General features: G+C 52.0%; 2 protein-coding genes and 1 non-coding gene across 3 annotated transcripts; 2 read left to right on the top strand and 1 right to left on the bottom strand.

The window, feature by feature from the left end:
* Positions 1-4,677: 4,677 nt before the first annotated feature.
* LOC123095217 (EPIDERMAL PATTERNING FACTOR-like protein 5) lies at positions 4,678-5,853 on the top strand. Its single transcript, XM_044517016.1, has 2 exons — positions 4,678-5,099; positions 5,204-5,853. Exons 1-2 carry the CDS (start codon positions 5,027-5,029, stop codon positions 5,470-5,472), a joined length of 342 nt encoding a protein of 113 aa, XP_044372951.1. The 5' UTR covers positions 4,678-5,026; the 3' UTR covers positions 5,473-5,853.
* A 199-nt stretch (positions 5,854-6,052) lies between these two features.
* TRNAS-GCU (transfer RNA serine (anticodon GCU)) lies at positions 6,053-6,134 on the top strand. The gene has a single exon. It is a non-coding gene; the product is annotated as a tRNA-Ser (tRNA).
* A 4,481-nt stretch (positions 6,135-10,615) lies between these two features.
* On the bottom strand, positions 10,616-12,858 carry LOC123095216 (neurogenic locus Notch protein). The gene is made up of 6 exons (XM_044517014.1): positions 12,580-12,858; positions 12,339-12,485; positions 11,436-11,519; positions 11,206-11,334; positions 11,009-11,125; positions 10,616-10,915 (listed from the first exon to the last, which is right to left on the bottom strand). Exons 1-6 carry the CDS (start codon positions 12,695-12,697, stop codon positions 10,845-10,847), a joined length of 666 nt encoding a protein of 221 aa, XP_044372949.1. The 5' UTR covers positions 12,698-12,858; the 3' UTR covers positions 10,616-10,844.
* Between the last annotated feature and the right edge of the window lie 7,019 nt (positions 12,859-19,877).

The raw sequence follows: 19,877 nt of genomic DNA, 5'->3' as shown, positions 1-19,877 counted from the left end.
AGTGCGCCGCCCTGCGGCGCTTCACGCAGCGCCGCCGAGGCCGCGATGAAGGAGGAATCGTCATCATCGACGACAGCGACGACGATGACGCGCCGCCGCCACCAGCCGGGGAGGGGTCCAGCAGCGGAGCCCGAGTCAAAGAGGAGAAGGCCGACGATGGCGGCGACAACGGCGACTTCTTGGCCTTCAGCAAGTTTTTTTAATTAGTTTTTATATGTAATGGCGACTACTCGACTTAAATCCGCGAATATAAAGCCCAAGCTTGCCAAAATTTGGCGTGTTTTAGTCGAACTTTGCCTAAAATTTGCTATACAATTTTTTTTCGCGCCTAGGTGCGGTCCTGGGGCCGGCGGTTGGGGGCCAACTCATCCCCAGGCCCATTTTTTACGCCGGATCACCCCAGGCGGCGATTTTAGGCGCCCCTGAGGGGCCAACAGCTGGAGATGCTCTTAGGCCAACTCCACCGCGCGACCCCAAACGGACGTCCATTTTGTCCGATTTCTGTCCGTTTGGGTAGGGATTTGGGGTCGTGTCCGGGCCTGTCCTGGGATGCGGTGGCCGTGCGCCCAGCGCGCGGCCGCATCCATTTTCCCCATCCTGCCAAAGATGCCCAAATTTGCATCAAAACTAATTTCCAACCCAAATATTTGTCTAAAAATTAAAATAGTTTTACAACCCAATTGGAATTGTCTTTAATAAAATAGTTTTACAACCAAATTGTGTCTTGACTGAACATAAATTGTACCAATACATCTATTGGTTGCCAATGTGATCCCAGACGTGCTCAACCAAGTCATTTTGAAGATTCAAATGAGTGTGCAAATCACGCATCTCACGGTGGAATTTGACAAACTGTTCAAATGTGGCCGGGTCTTGGTGCAGGGGCTCAACATTTTCACCTTGATAATCAAATCCTTGGTCGAAGATACTCTCATCACGCTCGTCCTCGACGATCATGTTGTGCATGATCACACAAGCAGTCATCACCTCCCAAAGCTTCCTTTCATCCCATGACAGTGCAGGCTTTCAAACGATACCCCACCGGGATTGAAGCACACCAAAAGCACGTTCCACATCCTTTCTAACACTCTTGCATTTGGGCAAATCTCTTTCTCTTCTCACCTTGGGGTTTCGAGATTGTCTTCACAAAAGTTGACCATTGAGGATATATACCATCTGCTAGATAGTATCCCTTGTTGTACTGGTGGTCGTTGATCTCAAAGTTGACAGGTGGGGAGTGGCCTTCTGCAAGCCTTGCGAAGACTGGAGAGCGCTGCAGCACGTTGATATCATTGTGAGAACCTGCCATGACGAAAAAAGAATGCCATATCCAAAGATCTTGCAATGCCACCGCTTCTAATATGACAGTGCACCCGTTAACATGCCCCTTGTACTGGCCCTGCCAAGCAAATGGATAGTTCTTCCACTCCCAATGCATACAATCTATGCTGCCAAGCATGCCTGGAAAGCCTCTAGTTGCGTTGGTCGCCAACAATCTCTCTGTATCAGCGGCAGTTGGCTGCCTCAAGTACTCTGGGCCAAACACCTCGATCACAGCCTAGTAAAACTTGTACATTGACATCAGACATGTTGTCTCACTCATACGCACATACTCGTCCACCAGATCGCCTGGAATACCATATGCAAGCATGCGGATGGCCGCGGTGCATTTCTGGTAAGAGGAGAATCCAAGCTTGCCAAGGGCATCCGTCTTGCACCCGAAGTATGGGTCATGAGCAACCACTCCCTCTCGGATACGATTGAACACATGCCTTGCCATACGAAAACGGCGACGAAATTTATCCGGTTGAAGAGTGGGGTGTTGGCAAAGTAATCGGCATAAAGCAGGGCGTGGCCTCTCTCCCTGTTGCGGTTCAGGTTGGGAGCACGGCTAGGGAGTGACCCCCTGTACCGAGGAAGCTGCCGTTGAATATGGTCGTGAACGACCAGTGTAGCCACCACAAGATCTTCATCATTCGACGACGAATCGTCCGACGAACAAAGGAAGTGATGAAAGAAAAACTCGTCTCCACTGTCCATACCTTTGATGGCAAAAGGTTGAACACCTTCCGGTCGTGGTGGCGAAGAGGCCGCTATGATCACCTCGACGCAGCAGGGGTGGTTGCCGGCCGGTTACTGGCCGCTCTGGAGCTCTCGTCGGAATCCGCCTTGGTCCGTCGCCGACAGTCGTGTCCCCTCCGCCACCGGCAAGGATGGCGACGGCCAAACCTTCCCCGATAGACGACCAAAACTACGGCGAAAGCGCGGCGTGGTGGCGGCCATGTCGAGACATGGTTTGGTATGGACGGCGGGGGGCTGCGCGGTGAGGAGGCGGCCGGAGAATAGGGGCGGCGCCGACGGCGGGGCGGTGCGGGGAGAGAGGGTGAAGCGTTGGGAGCGGAGGGACTGCTAGTGTCCCCGACAGGCGGGCCACGGGGGGGGGACAAGGGCGTGCGTCGCGGCCGTCCGCGCGCGTCCGTTTCACCCCAAACCGAGCGCAAGTTTGGGTCGGGGATGGGTCGAAAACAGACGGAATCCGGACATTTGTTCGTTTGAGGCCGCGCGCTGGGCCGCCTCTTTTGTCCCTTTTACCCCAAACAGACGGGGTCGGATGGGATAGGGTCGCGCGGTGGAGTTGGCCTTAGGCCAACTCCACCGCGCGACCCCAAACGGATGTTCGGTTTGGCCGGATTTTGTCCCTTTGGAGCGCCGGTGGGTTCGCCCATGTCCGCGTTTGTCCGATGGGTCGTGGGTGCGCCCAACGCGCGGTCACACCCCAAAACCTGTCCGGGGTGGACGTGAATAAAAAAATTTTAAAAACTAAATGAAATGGCTAAAAAAGTAAAAAATCTTAGTTAAAAAACATAAAACATATATAGGGGTTACGGCCACAAAACGGCCCAGTTTGTCAGTCCACTTAACGGCCCAGTTCGTAATTAACATAAAACAAAAAAGAAAAACGCATCCCGCGCGCTCCTGCTCCTGCCGCGCCCGTCGATGCCGTGGCCGACGCCGCTCACTGGCCGTCGGTGTCATCGTCATCGCTGACCAGGTCGACGTAGGCTGGCGGCGTCCAGAGGTGGGCCGGCGGTGCGTGGTAGACGGGGGCGGGCTGGACGGCGGGAGGTGCCTGCACCACCTCCTCCCGCGGTGACGCCTCCCGCTTCGGTGACCGCGGCGGCGTGGGGCGCCAGTTCACGCCCACGGCGTCGGCCATCTCTTCTGTCGTGCACGACCAGCCCCACCCCTGGCCAACCAGGGTCGGGTGGAACGCGGCCACCGGCGGCTCCTCCACCTCCTCCTCCTCCTTCGCCACCATCTCGAGCTCGGGAATGGCGACCTCGCCGGCGGCAGAGCGGGCCATCATCTCCTCGAGGCCCTCCCACTGGCGCTCGTCGTGCGTGCGCATGGAGTCCTCCATGATGCGCGCAACGAGACGGGCCTCCTCCTCCTCCGTCATGCGAGGAGGTGGTGGTGGCGATGGAGACGGCGAAGGCGACGGCGTGGGCGTGACGCCGCGCACCCGCCTACGCCCGCGCTCCTGGGGAGCAGGCGCTGCGCGCTCCTGTCGTGGCCGCCACGTCCCCGTCGAGGTGCCGGCGAAGAACGACGCGCGCCTGGTGTCGTGCTCGTCACGAAACCAGGTGTCCCAGAGCCCGGAGTCGGGGGCGTACCTGGCGTCGTAGAAGAGGTCGTCGGGGAGGAGGCGGCGGCGGCGCTCGATCTCCTCATCGCGCGCATGGCCGCTCGTCGGGACCGGCGGGATGGGGACCCGGTCGGCGGAGAGATGCCAGTTATTGGGGAGATGGACGTCGCTCCAGGGGAGCGGCGTCCTCGTCTCCCAATAACGGCGGCACACCGACGCGCGGATGTAATGCCGGTCGCGCTCGCCGGCGGACGTGGGCACGATGGAGAAGGCGGGCGGCGCGGGGGCCCGGCGTGGTGGCGATGGCGACGCGGGCTCCTCTTTCTTCACCGAGCCGCGGCGGCGCCCCGACGAGGAACCAGCCTCGCCGTCGTGCTTGCCTTTGCGGTCGCAGTTCCAGAGGCCCATGGCTGCGGGCGGGCGGCCGGCCGGCGAGTTTCTTGGCTAGGGTTTGGGAGCAGGCGCTGCCGGGTTTCGAGGAGGCCGCGGGGTGGCGTGGGACAGTGTGGACGACGACCCGTCCACGCTTCCCACTTAAAAAAGGACGGCGCCCGTTCGACGTGCGGATGACAGAGGGGGCCGCCCGCTCGTGCGCATTGATGTTGGCCGGTGGGAGGTAGGTGGCCGCCTGCCACGCGGCCTCGACGCGGACGATGCGCGCGTCCGTTTGGTGTCCGTCGCGACCCAAACCCGGCGCAAGTTTGCGCTCGAAATGGATCGACCCGGATACAAAACGGACAGAATGGGTCCAGGCCGTCGCGCGTTGGCCGCCTTGTTTGTTCCTTTTGCCTCAAACGGATAGGGCCGGACAGGATAAGGTGGTGCGGTGGAGTTGGCCTTAGACCCGATGGGCGCACAGACTGCGAGCCGGATTGCTGCTGCCGCCGCTTGGCCCGGCCGCGCGTGACCCGAGCGAGCCAGCCACCACGCGGTGGCGCCGGCGCTACACCCACAAACACGGCAAAACCACACGGCCCCAGCCGGCCCCAGCTCTGGATTTCTCTCTCTTTATCTCTCCTCTCCCTCCCCCCTCTCTCTCCTTTATGCCTCCGGCGCTGCAGAGCCCGCACGCACGGTCCATGACTACTCCGTGCGTGCGTGCGGATTGACTCGCGCGCGCACACAAACGCCACTCCACCCCCTTCCGTCCGCGTCAGTCCCCCTCGTGCACCGCAGCAGCAGCCAGCGGCAATCACCGCCCACCTAGCCGCTCTCGCTCTGCTTTTCTTGCTTTGCTTTCTTCTCCCTCCTGCTCCCCCCTCACCGGTCACCACCTCCGGCTTGTCCTCGAGCTAGCCTGCCAGGCGCGACACCGACGCCGGCCGCTGGGTGGGTGTACGAGATCTGGTGACCTAGCTGTGCGGAGGCGCTCGGCCACCCATGGGCTGGGCGAGCCGGCGCGGCCTCGCCCTGGCGCTCCTCCTCCACCTCCTCTTCCTCGCCGCTGCCCTCGGTAAGACAGCCAGCGACATGCACTTTCTCCGTGTTTCTTCGGCATTATATACATGGCGAGCTCTAGCTCACACGTACGTGCGCACATGTGCGTGTCTCCTGCAGGTGGGTGCGCAGCGACGAGCCGGAGGAGCGGCAGCAGCGGCGGTAAAGCAGCGCTTGAGCAGTACTCGTGGGGGGACCCTGCGGAGGCGGCGCGGCGGAGGGAGCTGGTGGGCCCGGGATCGTCGCCGCCGACGTGCCGGAGCCGGTGCGGGCGGTGCCACCCGTGCCGGCCGGTGCACGTGGCCATCCAGCCCGGCGTCAGCTTCCCGCTCGAGTACTACCCGGAGGCCTGGCGCTGCAAGTGCGGCGACAGGCTCTTCATGCCATGACCGTCAGCCCACAGCTCCGTCTGCACATACTATATGTATGCCCTTCATGCCCTGATGCTGCTCCCAACTCGGTCCGCCATTACGGCTGCTTCAGCTCACTCGCGGGAGCTAGCTCTTCAAGGCTACGGCGGCGCGCACAAGGCCAGGAGATCGAGCACATGCACGGCAACCAGAGGGATCTAGCTAGAGAAGAAGAGGGAGCAGAGCGCAGAGAGATCCATGGAATCATGGACAGAAACCAAACATGGAGGGTTCCTCGATGTATGTAATAACATTGTTCAGTTCTTGGAGATTTTAACCAGTGTGATGTTGTAATTAGCTAGCCGGTCGTGTCTTGTCGGGTCCGAAGAGGTGGATAGATGGATCGAGATAGTTCGTTCACGCTCTCTCTCTCTCCGGTTCTTCTCCTTCTCGAGTCGCCAAGCCAACTTCCGGTTTTGAGGAGTGATTTTCCAACTAATTTTCGTCAATCTATGCCGTGATACTTTCTCCTGGATAAACACCTTCCTCGCCATTTTGCTCAATTCGAGCATGCTTCATTTCCGTAAAAAATATTCAATATGCGAAACTAACCACCAACGACGCTTTGGCCGAGTGGTTAAGGCGTGTGCCTGCTAAGTACATGGGGTTTCCCCGCGAGAGTTCGAATCTCTCAGGCGTCGATTCTTTTTCTTCTTATTTTTTACGCTGGATGTCTCCAAATTTTAATTCCCACCAGCGTTTTCCATGTCTGGATGGAGCCTGTAATTGTTCCAGGGATTCCCTGGATCTTGTGGCCGGTGCACGCACCACAGCACACCCAAAGAAACAATCTCCCCCATGAAAAACTTCAGAACAATTTCTTATCCTTACTCCATCTTCCCAGCACAAGCGCACTCCATGGCAGGGCATGTGCCTCGCAGAGCTGCATATAGTATGAGCGCGTACAGAAAACCATGGATAGGCGCCCGGGCAAGCCCCCAAAAGATCAGGCTTGAACAGTAGCAGGGATATCTCCTTCCTAGGAGTGTAGAGCTACAGGTGCAGTGCGACGAACAGCAAGAGCTGCATGCCATGCCATTGCAGTCGCAGAGCACGAGCACGAGCCCCTCCCTCTTTTCTTCAGAGTCTTTCCTTCACAGGAGCAAGAAACAAAGGGAAAAGCCTGCGCGCGCCTAGTATACAAATGCCACAGCAACAGTGGCCTATGGCATGGTAGGCTTCGCCCCCGGCAGTGGCACTAATTTATGCTACTACTCCCAGCTGCCGCTGCTGCTGCTGCTTTGCTCGCGTCAAATCAGCATAAGTTCCCTAGAGAGGAGAGGGGAGGAGGAGGCCCTGAATACTCTACTTTGGACGCCATGCCACCCCGTGTCCTTTTTTTACGTGTTTGTTTATGAATTATTATCGCCGCCCATCATTTGTTTGCACGCAATACTTAGCTGTAGGCTCAGCTCACACGCAGGCAGGCCTATCTATGTGCATGGCTGTAGCTCAATCATCTCTGAATTATATTGGCAGCGTTCTGCGCCATTCATTCAGGCACGCACGATGAGGCTGCAGGCCGGGTGAGAGGGGGCAGACACACCCTCTGCGCTGAGGGAGCAGAAATGGTGGCTTTCCTCCCTATCGCTCCGCCTTTTGGTCATTCCGTCAAAACCTCGTCTCTTTCCTCGGGAGAGGCCTGGGAATTTGACGTGAACCTCGTCCCTTTCCTACAGTGTCTTTGAGCTGAGCTGAGCTGAGCAAGCTGGGGATGTGTGATTTTTTTTCTTGGAGTTGTTTCTCTCATGTGAAAAATTTCCGGGGGCCGGCGTACTAACTCCTGTCAGTGATGGAGACCGAGCCATGTCCCTGAACATTTTTTAAAGCCCATGGAGCCGGCCAGGGATGGTGGTGGCACATGAGTCCCAATAAAAGGTGATCCGGCCCCGGGCATCCTCCAATTCATTCTTTTACGGTTCCTACATGTGTTCAACTAATAGTAATTCCATGACTTGATTCGATGGGAGCTGTCTCTCCCATGCACGAATCTGGCTGCCCGAATTTCACCGGATTCTTATCTGGAATTAGCTTACTGAAAGGTGTGTTGTTGGGCTGTTTGCATCATATAAGAGGTTGCTGGTAGATTTCTTCCATTATTATAAATAAATAAATAAATAAAATGCTGTTGAGAAGCAGGAGCATCTGTTCTCCTCTTGTGTGATCTTTGTGCTTCTTCAGTCCTCTTCCAAGAAAATAGTACCGTACTAGAGATTATTGGAGCACGGCTCCTTTCTGTGTTCAGTTTTTCGTCGTCAGAAACGCGAAGAGTGTCGTCCCCGTCGACGTCGTTGCAGGGTGCCACCTGCTCCCCCCTGCGAAAGCTTGGATTCAGCACTGTGTTTACCGATAGTATCCTCGGGAGCGCGGTCGCTTGCTCTCGCCGCAAAGCTAGTAGTGGTTTCGCTCGCCTCCACGCGGAACAGATGAGCAACGCAGCAGCGCAACTGTATGACTGAATCAGATCAAAACAAGAGCAGAGACGAGCTAGCGTTTCGCCGGCACGCAGACGCAAAGATTCGCCAGGTCTGAGGCGTTGTACGTGCGTGCGATGCAAGCGAGCAGCTCTGCCTCGCTGGTCTGAGGCGGGGCGTTTGGGTGGTCACACAGTGAGAATCGCTGAATCTGCAGATCATGGCGGCCCTGTCAGATGCTCATCGTATCGCTAAGCAGTAGCGGATTAGGCGCAGGTAACCACGCGAGATGTTTGCTGAGATGCTTGCTTTTTTTTTTGAGACAACGTCACGAGGCTTTATTAAATCGTCACAATGTTTACAGGAACGAAAGATAGGTTTCCGGGATGGCCTAACCAGACACGGCGACCACCACCGAGAGATAATGCATGCCTCGCTAAGTTGTGAGCTTCATAATTGGAGCTCCTAGACTCATGTTTAAAATTACAGAACTCAAAAACCGAAGAGTTTGCTGAGATGCTTGCTGAGGCGGAGTGTTTTCAGTAGCAGTTGATCCAGCCCATGGGCTTTGGTGTGCTGATTGCTGGATATCGCCGGCAGCCCAGGCTTTGGGTGCATGACATTTGCTCACGAAAACTTGCACGCACCTATCAATTACCGCGTCCCACTTTGTCCGTTTTCCAAGCGAATCACATTCGACATTTATCTTACCTAGAATTTCCATTCATGAATAAACAAAACTAAATTAGAGTGAGAACAGAATCGAAGGCAGCATATTTCAAAAAAATTTAGAGAAATGAGGGGTGTCATTCATGTATAATGTTCACAGCGATACAAATTACTAGAATCAGTGGCGAAGCCACGTTTTAAACTTTTCTTTAAAATCAACGTGTACATGTATGGATCCTGCAAAAAATACTACAAACTCACATATTTGACTACACAATTTTAAATTGACCACACAAGCTTAAAGTTCTGGCACCGCCACTGACTAGAATGTCCTAGGCCACACATGCCAACCCACTTCACTGATTTTGTTTTTCGCAACTGACATTTCACTGGTGAACTCATTCATGGCCCAAGTACCAATTGACCAGGCAGCTATGAAGGCCCACAATAAGGGCAACCAAGCACTTCATAGCTTGTCCTTACTTTTTCCGGCCCAGTATTAATACTGCAGATTGTACTAGTAGTAATATCTAAAAGAAGTACTAGATTGGCGAGCATGTGGGTCTGAGTTGAAAAGAAGAAGAGAAAGATCATGGACAAGAATGTGGAAGCATTCAATACCGGCTAAATTAAAAGTTTTTGCTTGGAGGCTTGCGCGCCAAAGCTTACCCACTGCAGATGTTGCTCACCACAGGAACATGCCACCGACTAGTGTTTGCAGCATTTGTGGCTGGAGCGAGGATTCGTGGAGACATTCATTGCGAGAGTGCAGAATGGCTTGATGTGTTTGGGTACTAGTCGATGAAGAACTCTATGATAAACTGAGGAGCTGCGGTGAGCCAAATGCTAGAAGTTCGTTGTTTGAGATTGATGATTTCCTATATCCAGTACAGATTATGTGAAGATGGTTACTACGCTGTGGGCAATCTGGAAGGCAAGGCGGGATATCATACATCAAGATGTTTATTAGAGCCCCTTTGAAACATGCAATTTTACAACACATTTTTTTGCATGAACTGGGCTTGAGCGATTCGGCAGAACAGAGATGTCAGCAGGAGAGGCAGCGTTGGATCCGTCCTCCAAAGGGTGCTGTGAAAGGTGATGTTGATGCTACATTGTCATATGAGAACAACAGGTGCTCGGCCGCAGCTATTTTTCATGCTGATGATGGTATGGTACCTACCTGGGGGCTTCGGCATTGGTTATGAAGACTGTTTACGATCCAGTTTGTGTTGAGGCAATGGCGTGCTGCGAAGGGTTGTGCTTGATGCAGAACCTAAATCTGTACAATGCTGTTATAGCCTCTGATTCTAGGGGGCTTGCCAGAAGTATCTATGAAGGAAGCAGAGGAGAGGAAACCATGATCTTAACCGAAGTCACGCGCAAGCTGGAGGTTCTACGAGATGTTTCCTTAGGGGCTTATTCGGTTTGGAGGATTTCGTAACGTAGGAATTAGGACTAGTATAGGAATCTTATAGGATGGCACTTGCCATCCTAAGGAATTGTCTCGCCTCGTTCCTACGGCCAAAATAAGCTTTGAGTGGATGTGTAATTTCCTCCAAATACACAGGAAATGAATAGTATTCCTGCGAAATTCTTGTACACATTTCCTACAAACCAAACACATCTATAGGAAATTTTCCTCTGGGATCCTTGTTCCTATGTGTTTCCTATGAAAATCCTCCAAACAAACATGAAAAATAGCTGCAGCCAAGCACCTGCAGCTATTTTTCGTGCTGATGTTGGGTGTATAATGTAGATGCTCATAATATTGCTAGAATGTCTCTAGTTTTATGTCCAGGCCGCCATGTTTCGCTCCTGGAGCCCCCCGGGCTTTGTATCTGCTACTGTACCCCCTTAATAAAGCCCGGGTGTTTTCCCTAAAAACAAAATCTAAAAGAAGTACTATGTAGCTTTTTTATGATAAAAATATCAAACTCCTTTTGCTTTGCTCTATTTATAGCGCGTAGGATTCTGCCATTGAGGAAATCGACATCAGAAATAAGAACATGAAAAGTTTCAGCCAACCAACGATCAAATAGACAATCGGTTTATTTAATATTATAAAATTATTCACAGAGACAGTTTATTCCATTTTCACACTACAACATCAATTCTCGCACCATAGAAGAATTAACAAGTGCAAAAGTATACTGCAGCAGCGACATACACCCAACAAAGTACATCTCTAACGGGCTAAAAGCTCTACCCTGTCCGTGAACAAATACTCCATCTAGTGTTATACCGTGGTATAAAACCATCCTCTGTTCATGTCGCCTGACCCATGGCCAGTGAGGCCAATATCAGCAGAGGAAGCAGAATTTGCCGCAAAACAGATCCTGCAAATGTTATAACAAAGGCGATGACAGTAAATTAACCCGTATATACAAGCGATGCAGATGTCGAGACATATCTGAAGCAAGACTTTATACCTGGAACAGGTGCATTGCAATTGTTTGAAACACTTGCAGAGCCAGCTGGTGGTGCTGTAGAACTGGAGTTTGTGGATGGTACGATCCCGATGGCTGCGCAATCCGCTCCGTAAGAACCTGAATGATGCAGGAGTTAGATGTGAGATGCGTGGTTTTGCTGTACACATGGGAAGTTGCTTGTGTCCATATGATCTTACAGTCTTGAAAACAAGGCATTGTGGTCATGTTCAGAACATTGCTGAAGCCCTCCTTGCACTCGCAGTGGTAGCTGAGCCCGGTGGCGTTCTTGCATGTGCCCCCGGAACCACAGTAAGCTAAGTCACAAGCTGTAAATAGGATTGTACACAGAGATTAATCAACATGACTACGGATTAAATGAAAACAACATGATCACAAAATGTACAAATGGGAAAACAAGAAGTGGTACGGTTTGCTGAGACGGAGACATTTTTGGGTGAAGGCGCCGGTGTTGGGGCTGAAGTGTCGTTAGAACATGTGTGATCAATGGTACCTGCAGGGATATTCTTTTGTTGGTTATGTGGGATGATATAAGCAATGTCTGTTATATTTTCTGCACAGATAATATTGATTAATTTCTGTGCATTGGATTAGTATACACAAGTGTTCCTTCAGGTGTAGGAAGAAACACACTGACAAACAAGAACTCTGAAGAGAGCACTTTTGATTGAAAAGAAAAATCTGAAGATGACATGAAGGCAGAAGCATTTAAAAAGTAACCTGTCCCTATTCTGACTGATAGAGATGCGTGTTAAAAATTAAGGCCCATGCCTGTTTCAACAATAGAGACAGCAAACAGAATTGAGAAACTGTGATTACTACGCGTTTGGGTGGACCAATGAGATTTATGTACATGTGGACTTTCAGTGCCTAAAATCGACTTTATTCAGACTGAAAAGGGGACATCCTTTTTGAGTACAAAATGGACTTCGTGACTCTGCAAGTCCACATCACCATGTATTCGAGATGCATATAAATCATGGGGAGTTCTGGCGCAGTTCAGACTGCTGAACTATTCTATTTTTCTGAGAACTAATCTTACAACAAAACGATGATATGTCTTCATCAGAAGCTAATCGTGGGTCAGAATTACCCATCCTCTGCAAGATGGCCTGTAACCACTGACCATTTGCACACCAAACTCACACGACTACAGAGAAGTTGCTGACAGATTAGGCATCCCGAGACGTAGGTGGTATGCAGTTATGGACCGTCACCAGTACAACAAACAATTCCGGCATATCTGGGCTGGCCTGCCTGCCCATTGATGAAGGAAGAGAAAGGAGGTACGCAAGAAGGAGCGCGCACTTACAGTTGGGGATGACGCAGGGCAGGAACCTGAGGCTGTCGCCGACGTGCATCTGCTTCCACCCGGGCTCGCAGTCGCACCTGTACCCCGGCAGCCCCGTCGTCACCGTGCAGTTCCCCTTCCCGCACGCCACCGTCTTGCACAGCGATCCTGCTCGCATCAATCAACCCTCAGGCCAAGCTCGTAATTAACACCGCCGGCGGCGTTGGGAGGGGCGGGGGGAGAAGTGCGCGAGGAGACGTACCCATGACGGGGGCGAGGAGGGGGCTGAGAGGGGAGAAGAAGTCGGCGGCGGCAGGTCTGGCGGTGATGGCCAGGAGGAGGAGGAGGACCAGCGCGGCGCCGCCGGCGAGTCGTCTCATCTTGGGTTCTTGGGTTCTCTGTCGATTCCAGCCGCAAGTAGCCCACTAGTACTGCTTTGCTGCTGCCCGTTGGTGTTTGTTTCCGGTCTCTGCGCTCCCGTGTGTGTGTGGGCGGTTGTTATGATGGAGCTTAAAGAGGCGGATGGATGTGTACAGTTAGTTGGTAGGGAGATGAGGAGGTTTTATGGGGGCTTCCAACATTGACTTGGCAGCGAGGAGCCGAGCAAAGTCAAGGTGGGTTCCGTTCCAGATGGCGCTCCCGGATACTTTTCAAATCTATCTTCTTGTGTTTTTCACAAACTATTATCGAAATTAGTGACTATAGCTCGATGGATATAGAAATAATTTTGTTATTTTCCAAAAAAGAGAGGCTACGAGAGTAGTATCTCCAAGGAGGACCCTCAAACCACCAGCATATATTCGCGCAAGATCATCTCCTCCTCGGGGCCACGTGGGATGAACTCGTGGTCGACGGATCTGAAGGTGAAGGACTCGTATCCGTTGCCCGCCATGCCAGAGACGGCCGGAAGAAGCCGGAGACGAGTTTAGGTGGCGGAGGAAAGGGGAGTGAAGTGGCTAGTGTTTGGTCTGGCGAGCGGATGGAGAGGAATTTATGTGGGATCGAGTGGGCCAGCGTGGGCCAGGTCCGATGTGGCGGGTGCGTCCGTGCGCCCCAATATCCGCCCCATATTTGGGCTGGATATGAGGGATGCCGGTTAGCCCAGACGTTTGAGGGTCGTTTGAGAGGGGCGTCTGGGTAAAAAAAAATATGACCGGACAGTGACCGGACGGCCCGCCCGTGCGTATGAGGCGCGTTTGAGGCGCCCGGCTGCAGAAGCTCCAATAGCACCACAGACTCGGGGGCTTGCACGGGATGTGATGATTTAGTCCAACAACTTGAAAAACTCCACCCCACCACCCAGAAACTTGTAGGACGCGTTTGGTTGCCCGCATTTAGCCCAACCAGGGCCGCTGGATGCATCTTTTTTTGTTGTTGGCGTGTTTCGTTCTACACAAACACTGTTGGCTTGCTTCGCACGGTTCTTAAAACATTTTTGGGTCTGCATCACTGGAAATGCTCAGATCGACAGTTTCCGGCGAGCCAGGCTCGAGCGATTCTCTCAAGCCCACGTGGGTGGCTGCATGCGTGTACATAAGGTACTTTCTTCTAAGCACCTCTCTGGTCTCCTTTATCGCTTCTACGCAATCGTGCTCTGGTTCGCGATAAGTTGTACATGAAAAATATGCGCCTAGATGTTATGGTTTCATTTAGGCGATTGGATCATAGTTTCGTTCACTCTATATGCTGAATTTCGTATTCATATTTGAAGCTTTTTTGGACGAATTTTGACAAATTCGTGAGACACGGTCGATCATTTGGAGTTTCTTTGAGGAGTAGTTTCACCTCGCTGTTTGATACGACTTTCGTATTGCATGCGCCGTCATCGAATGAGCACAGGGACAACCCACGACAGCGGCTGCAAGCTTCGAGGCTGGTCATCCATGGCGCTCCTGGTTAACACGGGCACACGCACGTGGAAAAGAAGAAAGGGGGTCAAGGGGAGCGCAGGAGACCTTGGTAGGCTGGTGCTGGTGCTGGTGCTGATTGGTCCGATGACAGAGAGGAGCACATGCTCGGCCGTGCTCGAGCACTACTCCATGGTCGGCGCACACCGTGTAGCTTGGTAGTCCCCTGGCGCAGCAGCGGGGAGGCTCCGGCATGAGCATCTCTAACTATTATGCATGTATGCAACCAAACACCGAGTGAATATTGCTTCGCAATGACAAAACCCCTTATGTCCATATCTATGACCACCAAGACGCCTCCAACGCGCGCGCACACACAGAGAAAGGGGAAGCAGGAGGAGAGAGTTCACAGGTTGGTCGTGAGCCATGGTAAATTACAAAGTAGTACTAGGAGTACTAGTGGTCGTCACTCGTCACCAGTTAAATATCACAAGATTGCGTAGATATGCATACTTAACAGCAGGAAGTGCTGCACCATTCATTCGTCAGAGAAGAACACTAGCACTTCGGATTCATTCTGATTAACATTCACAAATCGCAGGCAACAAGGAACATAAAGAACCAGATTGCGTTACATCCAAACCAGATCCACTAAAGGACTCGCGAATTCACAAGGCAGATGATTTGATGTCGGAGGGGGAAAATCACCACTCGGTCAGACTATTGCCACACTGACAAATCAAAGACAGCAAGCATGAACCAGATTGATAGCATTCCATTCCAACCAGAACCACCATCGATACAAGCACCAACAAGAACATTGGCCAAGAAGAACTAATCTAGTACCATCCTAAATCACCATCACTGCGCCACACTACTCATCAGATCTCTGGCGCTCTAGAACTCCTGGGACTGTGAGACGGACCCGCCGGTGCCGGCGCCCTTGCCGTCGGGCTTCTTGGGGAGCAGCACGAAGTGGATGTTGGGCAAGACGCCGCCGGCAGCGATGGTGACACCGCCGAGCAAGCGGCTGAGCTCCTCGTCGTTGGGGACGGCGAGCTGGATGTGGCGCGGCGAGATCGTGGTCTTCTTGTTGTCACGCGCCGCGTTGCTGGCCAGCTCCAGGGCCTTTAAGTGGGCACCGTGGGCTTCCCGTGTCCACTTGCAGCCTGCGAGTTACCCGAGCACACGACGCAGAGGTAGACGGGGGCGCCCGCGCCCACGCGGCGCGCGTAGCGCCTGACCTTGAGGTGCCGGGCGACGCGGCCCACCGAAAGTGCAGGCCCGCCCTTCACCGACTTGCTCTCTTCTTTTGACGGGAAAATGGAAATTCCATTAAACTTCAAGCACAGCAATGTTACTGGCTAACAGTTTTACAATGCAAATGGAGGCAGAGGCCTCCCAAAAAGAGTCATCTGACTTAGAATGAACGCCCAGCTTGGCAAGCTCATGGGCTACAGAGTTACAAGTGCGTCGGCTGAAAGAAAAAGCATAGGAATCAAAATTTAGGATGCATAGGCTTCTAGCTTCCTTCACCAACACACCAATGGTTGCCTTGTCATAATCGTTGCTCTTCAAAGCCTGTATAAGGGTTGAGGAAACAGACTCAAAGATGATTCGATTTGCCCCAATCCTGATCGCCCCATCAATGACGGTAAGGCAGGCTACAGATTCATATTGCAAAGCACATTTCAGGTTCACGGACTTGCCCGCACCAGCAGCGATAAATTCGCCAGCCTGATCACGGACCACATAGCCCCAGCCCCCTGCACATGTATTTTCATCAAAGGCACCGTCGAAGTTAACTTTCACATGATGCACGGGGGGCTTGCTCCATTTGTGAATGTCCGGTGGCCTAGGAGGCTTGTTTAGTTTGCGCAAGCCCAGGGACTCAATCAACATCTTCTCCACCCGGTGATAAACCGCTTGAGGCTTAGGAGCCGCCTCACCAGCATTGGCCTTGTTGCGAACATTCCACCATTCCCACATAAAGGTCACGACCTTCAGCTGCGTGTCTTCATCACACCTCCACAGCTCCTGAAGCATGGAGTGGGCTGAATTGCAGAGCATGAGCTTTTCCCGGGTCTCTCCCAAAGCCAAAATGTTCCAACATTCTTTAGCTTTCTTGCACTTCAGGAAGGTGTGCCCTCCATCTTCATTTAACCTATGGCAAACAGGGCATCTAGTGTCCAAGTCCATGCCCAGCTTTTGTATTTTCATGCGGTTAGCCAGACTATTATGGGCAAGGCGTCACACAAACATCTTTATTTTGCTCTCTTCTTGACAAAATGGCAAGCGCTGTTGTTTACAGAAAACGGCAGGGGGCTATCCGTAAAAGTGCACTGTTGACCGGCTCAACCAGCATGGCGCCACTTATCGCATCCTGATTGGCTTTGGACTAAATCATCACATCTCATATGGGTGTGTTTGGTTGAGCCGGGCCTGGTTGAGAGGAGTAAAACGAGATAGGCTGAGCAGGGCTTAGTTGAGAGAAGATAGGGTAAAATACGATGTTTGCGTGTTGTTTGGTTGACCACAAGTTCACGGTGACCGGCAACATGGACTCCGAGAAAGATGCAAAGGAAAAAAAATGGTAGCCGTTGTTGATTATAAAAAACAGCAGGGGGCTATCTGCAAAAGTGCATTGTTGGTGGGCTCAACAAGCATGGGACAACTTGTCGCGTCCTGATTGGCTTTGGACCAAATCATCACATCACCTGCAAGTTCCTAGGTGGTGGGGTGAAGTTTTTCAAGTTGTTGGACTAAAACACCACGCCCCGTGCAAGCTCCTGGATCTGTGGTGCTACTACTTCCAAAAGAAAATAGGTGCGAAGATTTGATGAACATGGTTGGATGGCCGACTCACGTGTCTCACTACGCGTCTAGTGAGTCCGATTTAAAAAACGTCATTGGAGATGCCCTAACCCCCTAATGTATCACACTCCGGCTGCACCACCTGCTCACTTTTAAAGCCAGAATTGTAGTCACCCAAACTTTGTAATACCGTATAAAACACCCCCTACGTTGTTGTTTTTATTATTTTGCACTCTGGCTCGGCGATCTCAGCGGCTTCCCCTACCTCTTTGACTCCCCAAATCCTATCTATGCCGTAGTCGTTATTCTCCATTCCTGTTGGGGACTCCTATATCGACCTTGCCTGCACACAATGTCTTTGCGCCTTCACAAAGCTCTGATATGGCCCCCATCTGTTCCTCGCGGCCCACATCATCGTCGGTGTGTGCCTCTACGCATCGTTCTGCCTCCACCTCTCTCTTCCTCGACGGCCACAAACACATCCATGGCGGCATCACAAGCTATGGTGGAGATGTACGACTTAGTAGCCAGGGGACAACCTCCAGAGTCCTCGTCGGAAGAGGAATCGTGATTGTTGGGGCATTGTACTTGTACTTGTGTCTCATGCTTTATCGATAAAATAGAGAGAAAACCTTTTTTCCATGAAAGTGTGACCACAAAACCCTTATGCTGGTGTTGATGTCGAAGCAGGCGGTGGTGAGAAGGACTCGATGAGTGACAAGCGGTGATGCGTCCGCCTCCTCGCCGGCGAGGTTGTTGTGCCCGAGAGGCAAGCGTGGGGGACTTAGAGCAACTCCAACAACTTTACTAAAAAAACACCCCATAAAACTGGTTTTACGGGTGTTTGTAAATTTGAGGGGAAGTTCCCTCAGAGTTACTATTACCAGATCCCATAAATGATGTAGGGTGGAACCCTATGTGGACGATCTTTCACGTTTGGAGTGGATCCTACGGGGAATCACGAAGAACACACGGAAGCACAAAGGGGAAACACGGGGAAAACGAGAGAGAGAATCACTAAACCAACAAGGAATCAATCACACAAGTGCTAGATCACCGACAACATAGAGTAACATATGATCCACAATCAACAAAGGTAAGGATGCAAAGGAACCGTTCTTCTCCGTAAGGAGGTCTTGATAGTCTTCCCTAGAAAGGGGTCTTGAATCCGCTTGGGGAATCTTCTCCGAAGAGGTCGTGAGCTCCGAGGAGAAGTAACCAAGTGGATGAGCAAGGCTCTCACACAAAATATGAGCTAAACCAATGCTAAACCTAACTAGGAGGAGGTGGAGGAGTATATATAGTCTAGGGCCACGAAGGGGTAAGTGAAGGGGTATATGGGCTGCGGCCCAACACATGGCAGCGCACAGGCGCCGGTCGTCCGACGGGTACCGGACGTCCGGTGGCTCGCGAGGGTCCGGTCGTCCGGTACTTGTCGGACGTCCGGCGATTTGGCTCGGGTGTGGATTTGTTGGATTTTTGGACGTTGTCGGTCGTCGGACGTCCGGCCTTGGTCGGTCATTCGGAGCCTGGGAGTCGTCGGACGTCCGATCCTGGTCGGACGTCCGGCCGCTGTAGCTTCGGGCAGCTTCTTCTCTTGGTCCTTGTACTTGGTGTCCTCGCCGTCTTGTCCATGGTCTTCCTCCTTGTTCCTGGTCATGCATAGCACATATATTTGAGGTAGTAACCATGTCCCACATGTGGGAAGTGAAGGTTTGGAGAGGAGCGAGTTCACCTTGTGTCCAATGGCGTTTGTTCGAGGTCTCGTCATATGTCCACTTGGGGCTTGGAGAGTAGTGGGAGTGTACATGGGGATGAACGTGGGATGCTCCGCATCATCTCCCCCCCCTTGGGAAAGATCCGACCTCGGATCGTGATCCTCATCACCATGGAAACGGTTGTCGTAGACGGACTTGTAGTTGGACGAAGTTGAAGACATTGCGCAATCCAAGTAGTCCAAGGTGTTGCCGGGGTGATAGACATGCAAAAAGAGCAAACACAAGCAACACTCGAAAATACAATGGTTAGCGCACACAGAGTGTCCATCATGCAAAAATGAGTCCGTGCGGCAAGATTGGTCGTGACAAAGCGCATGAAGCTTATCAAGATGATCTAGAATGAGATGCAAAGCATTCATGGGAGGAAATGCAATCATTGTGCACACAAATGTGTTGTAAATATGATCAATGCAACCACGGTGCAAGATGATGTCATAGTGAGACGGTTTATCAATAGCATGAATATGGCAATGGATGCTCAATATGTGTAAGCTATCATGCAATTGATGGTGGACAATATGATAATGATGCATGAATATGCCATCAAGGTAGATCACAACAAATTTGCTAAGGAAGTGCACAAGCTCATATATCATGGATGACATGGAAATAGATGCAACAAGACAAGCATAATGTGAGTCAATCCATACATGGGGTGCAAACTTGTGGTGAGTATGATATGTCCATCGAGCATGACATGTATGAGCACAATCAACAAATATGGAGGTGTTGGTGTACCAAAGCTCGATGTCGAGGCATGAGTGGAGTTTCAAAGGTGCATCTAATGCGAGCGCTCCTCAATGTGAGGGTCCATGTAGCCAATCTCCAATGTTGTTCTTCCGTTCACGAGATGTATCCTGTAGACAACAAGCAGGAAACAACAATGAAAGAGTGACCCATCCAATATGCGTATTTGAGGATGGCTCAAAGAGAAGGGGTTCACCTCAAGAAAGTTCCCAAAGATGTTGGAGTTGTACATCATGTATGCCTTCACATAACCAATATGTCGCATAAGGGCACCGCCTTGTGAATCCTCCAAAATGAAAGAACATGACAAACACTTGGAAAAACAAATGAGGTTAGCGGACATGCAAAACCTATCATTCGAGTGGTAATATACC

The sequence above is a fragment of the Triticum aestivum genome, chromosome 4B (genome assembly GCF_018294505.1).
Source record: "Triticum aestivum cultivar Chinese Spring chromosome 4B, IWGSC CS RefSeq v2.1, whole genome shotgun sequence".
Lineage (NCBI taxonomy): Eukaryota > Viridiplantae > Streptophyta > Magnoliopsida > Poales > Poaceae > Triticum > Triticum aestivum.
The sequence above is the reverse complement of the archived record's forward strand: the minus strand, read 5'-3'. Positions and strand labels throughout refer to the sequence as shown.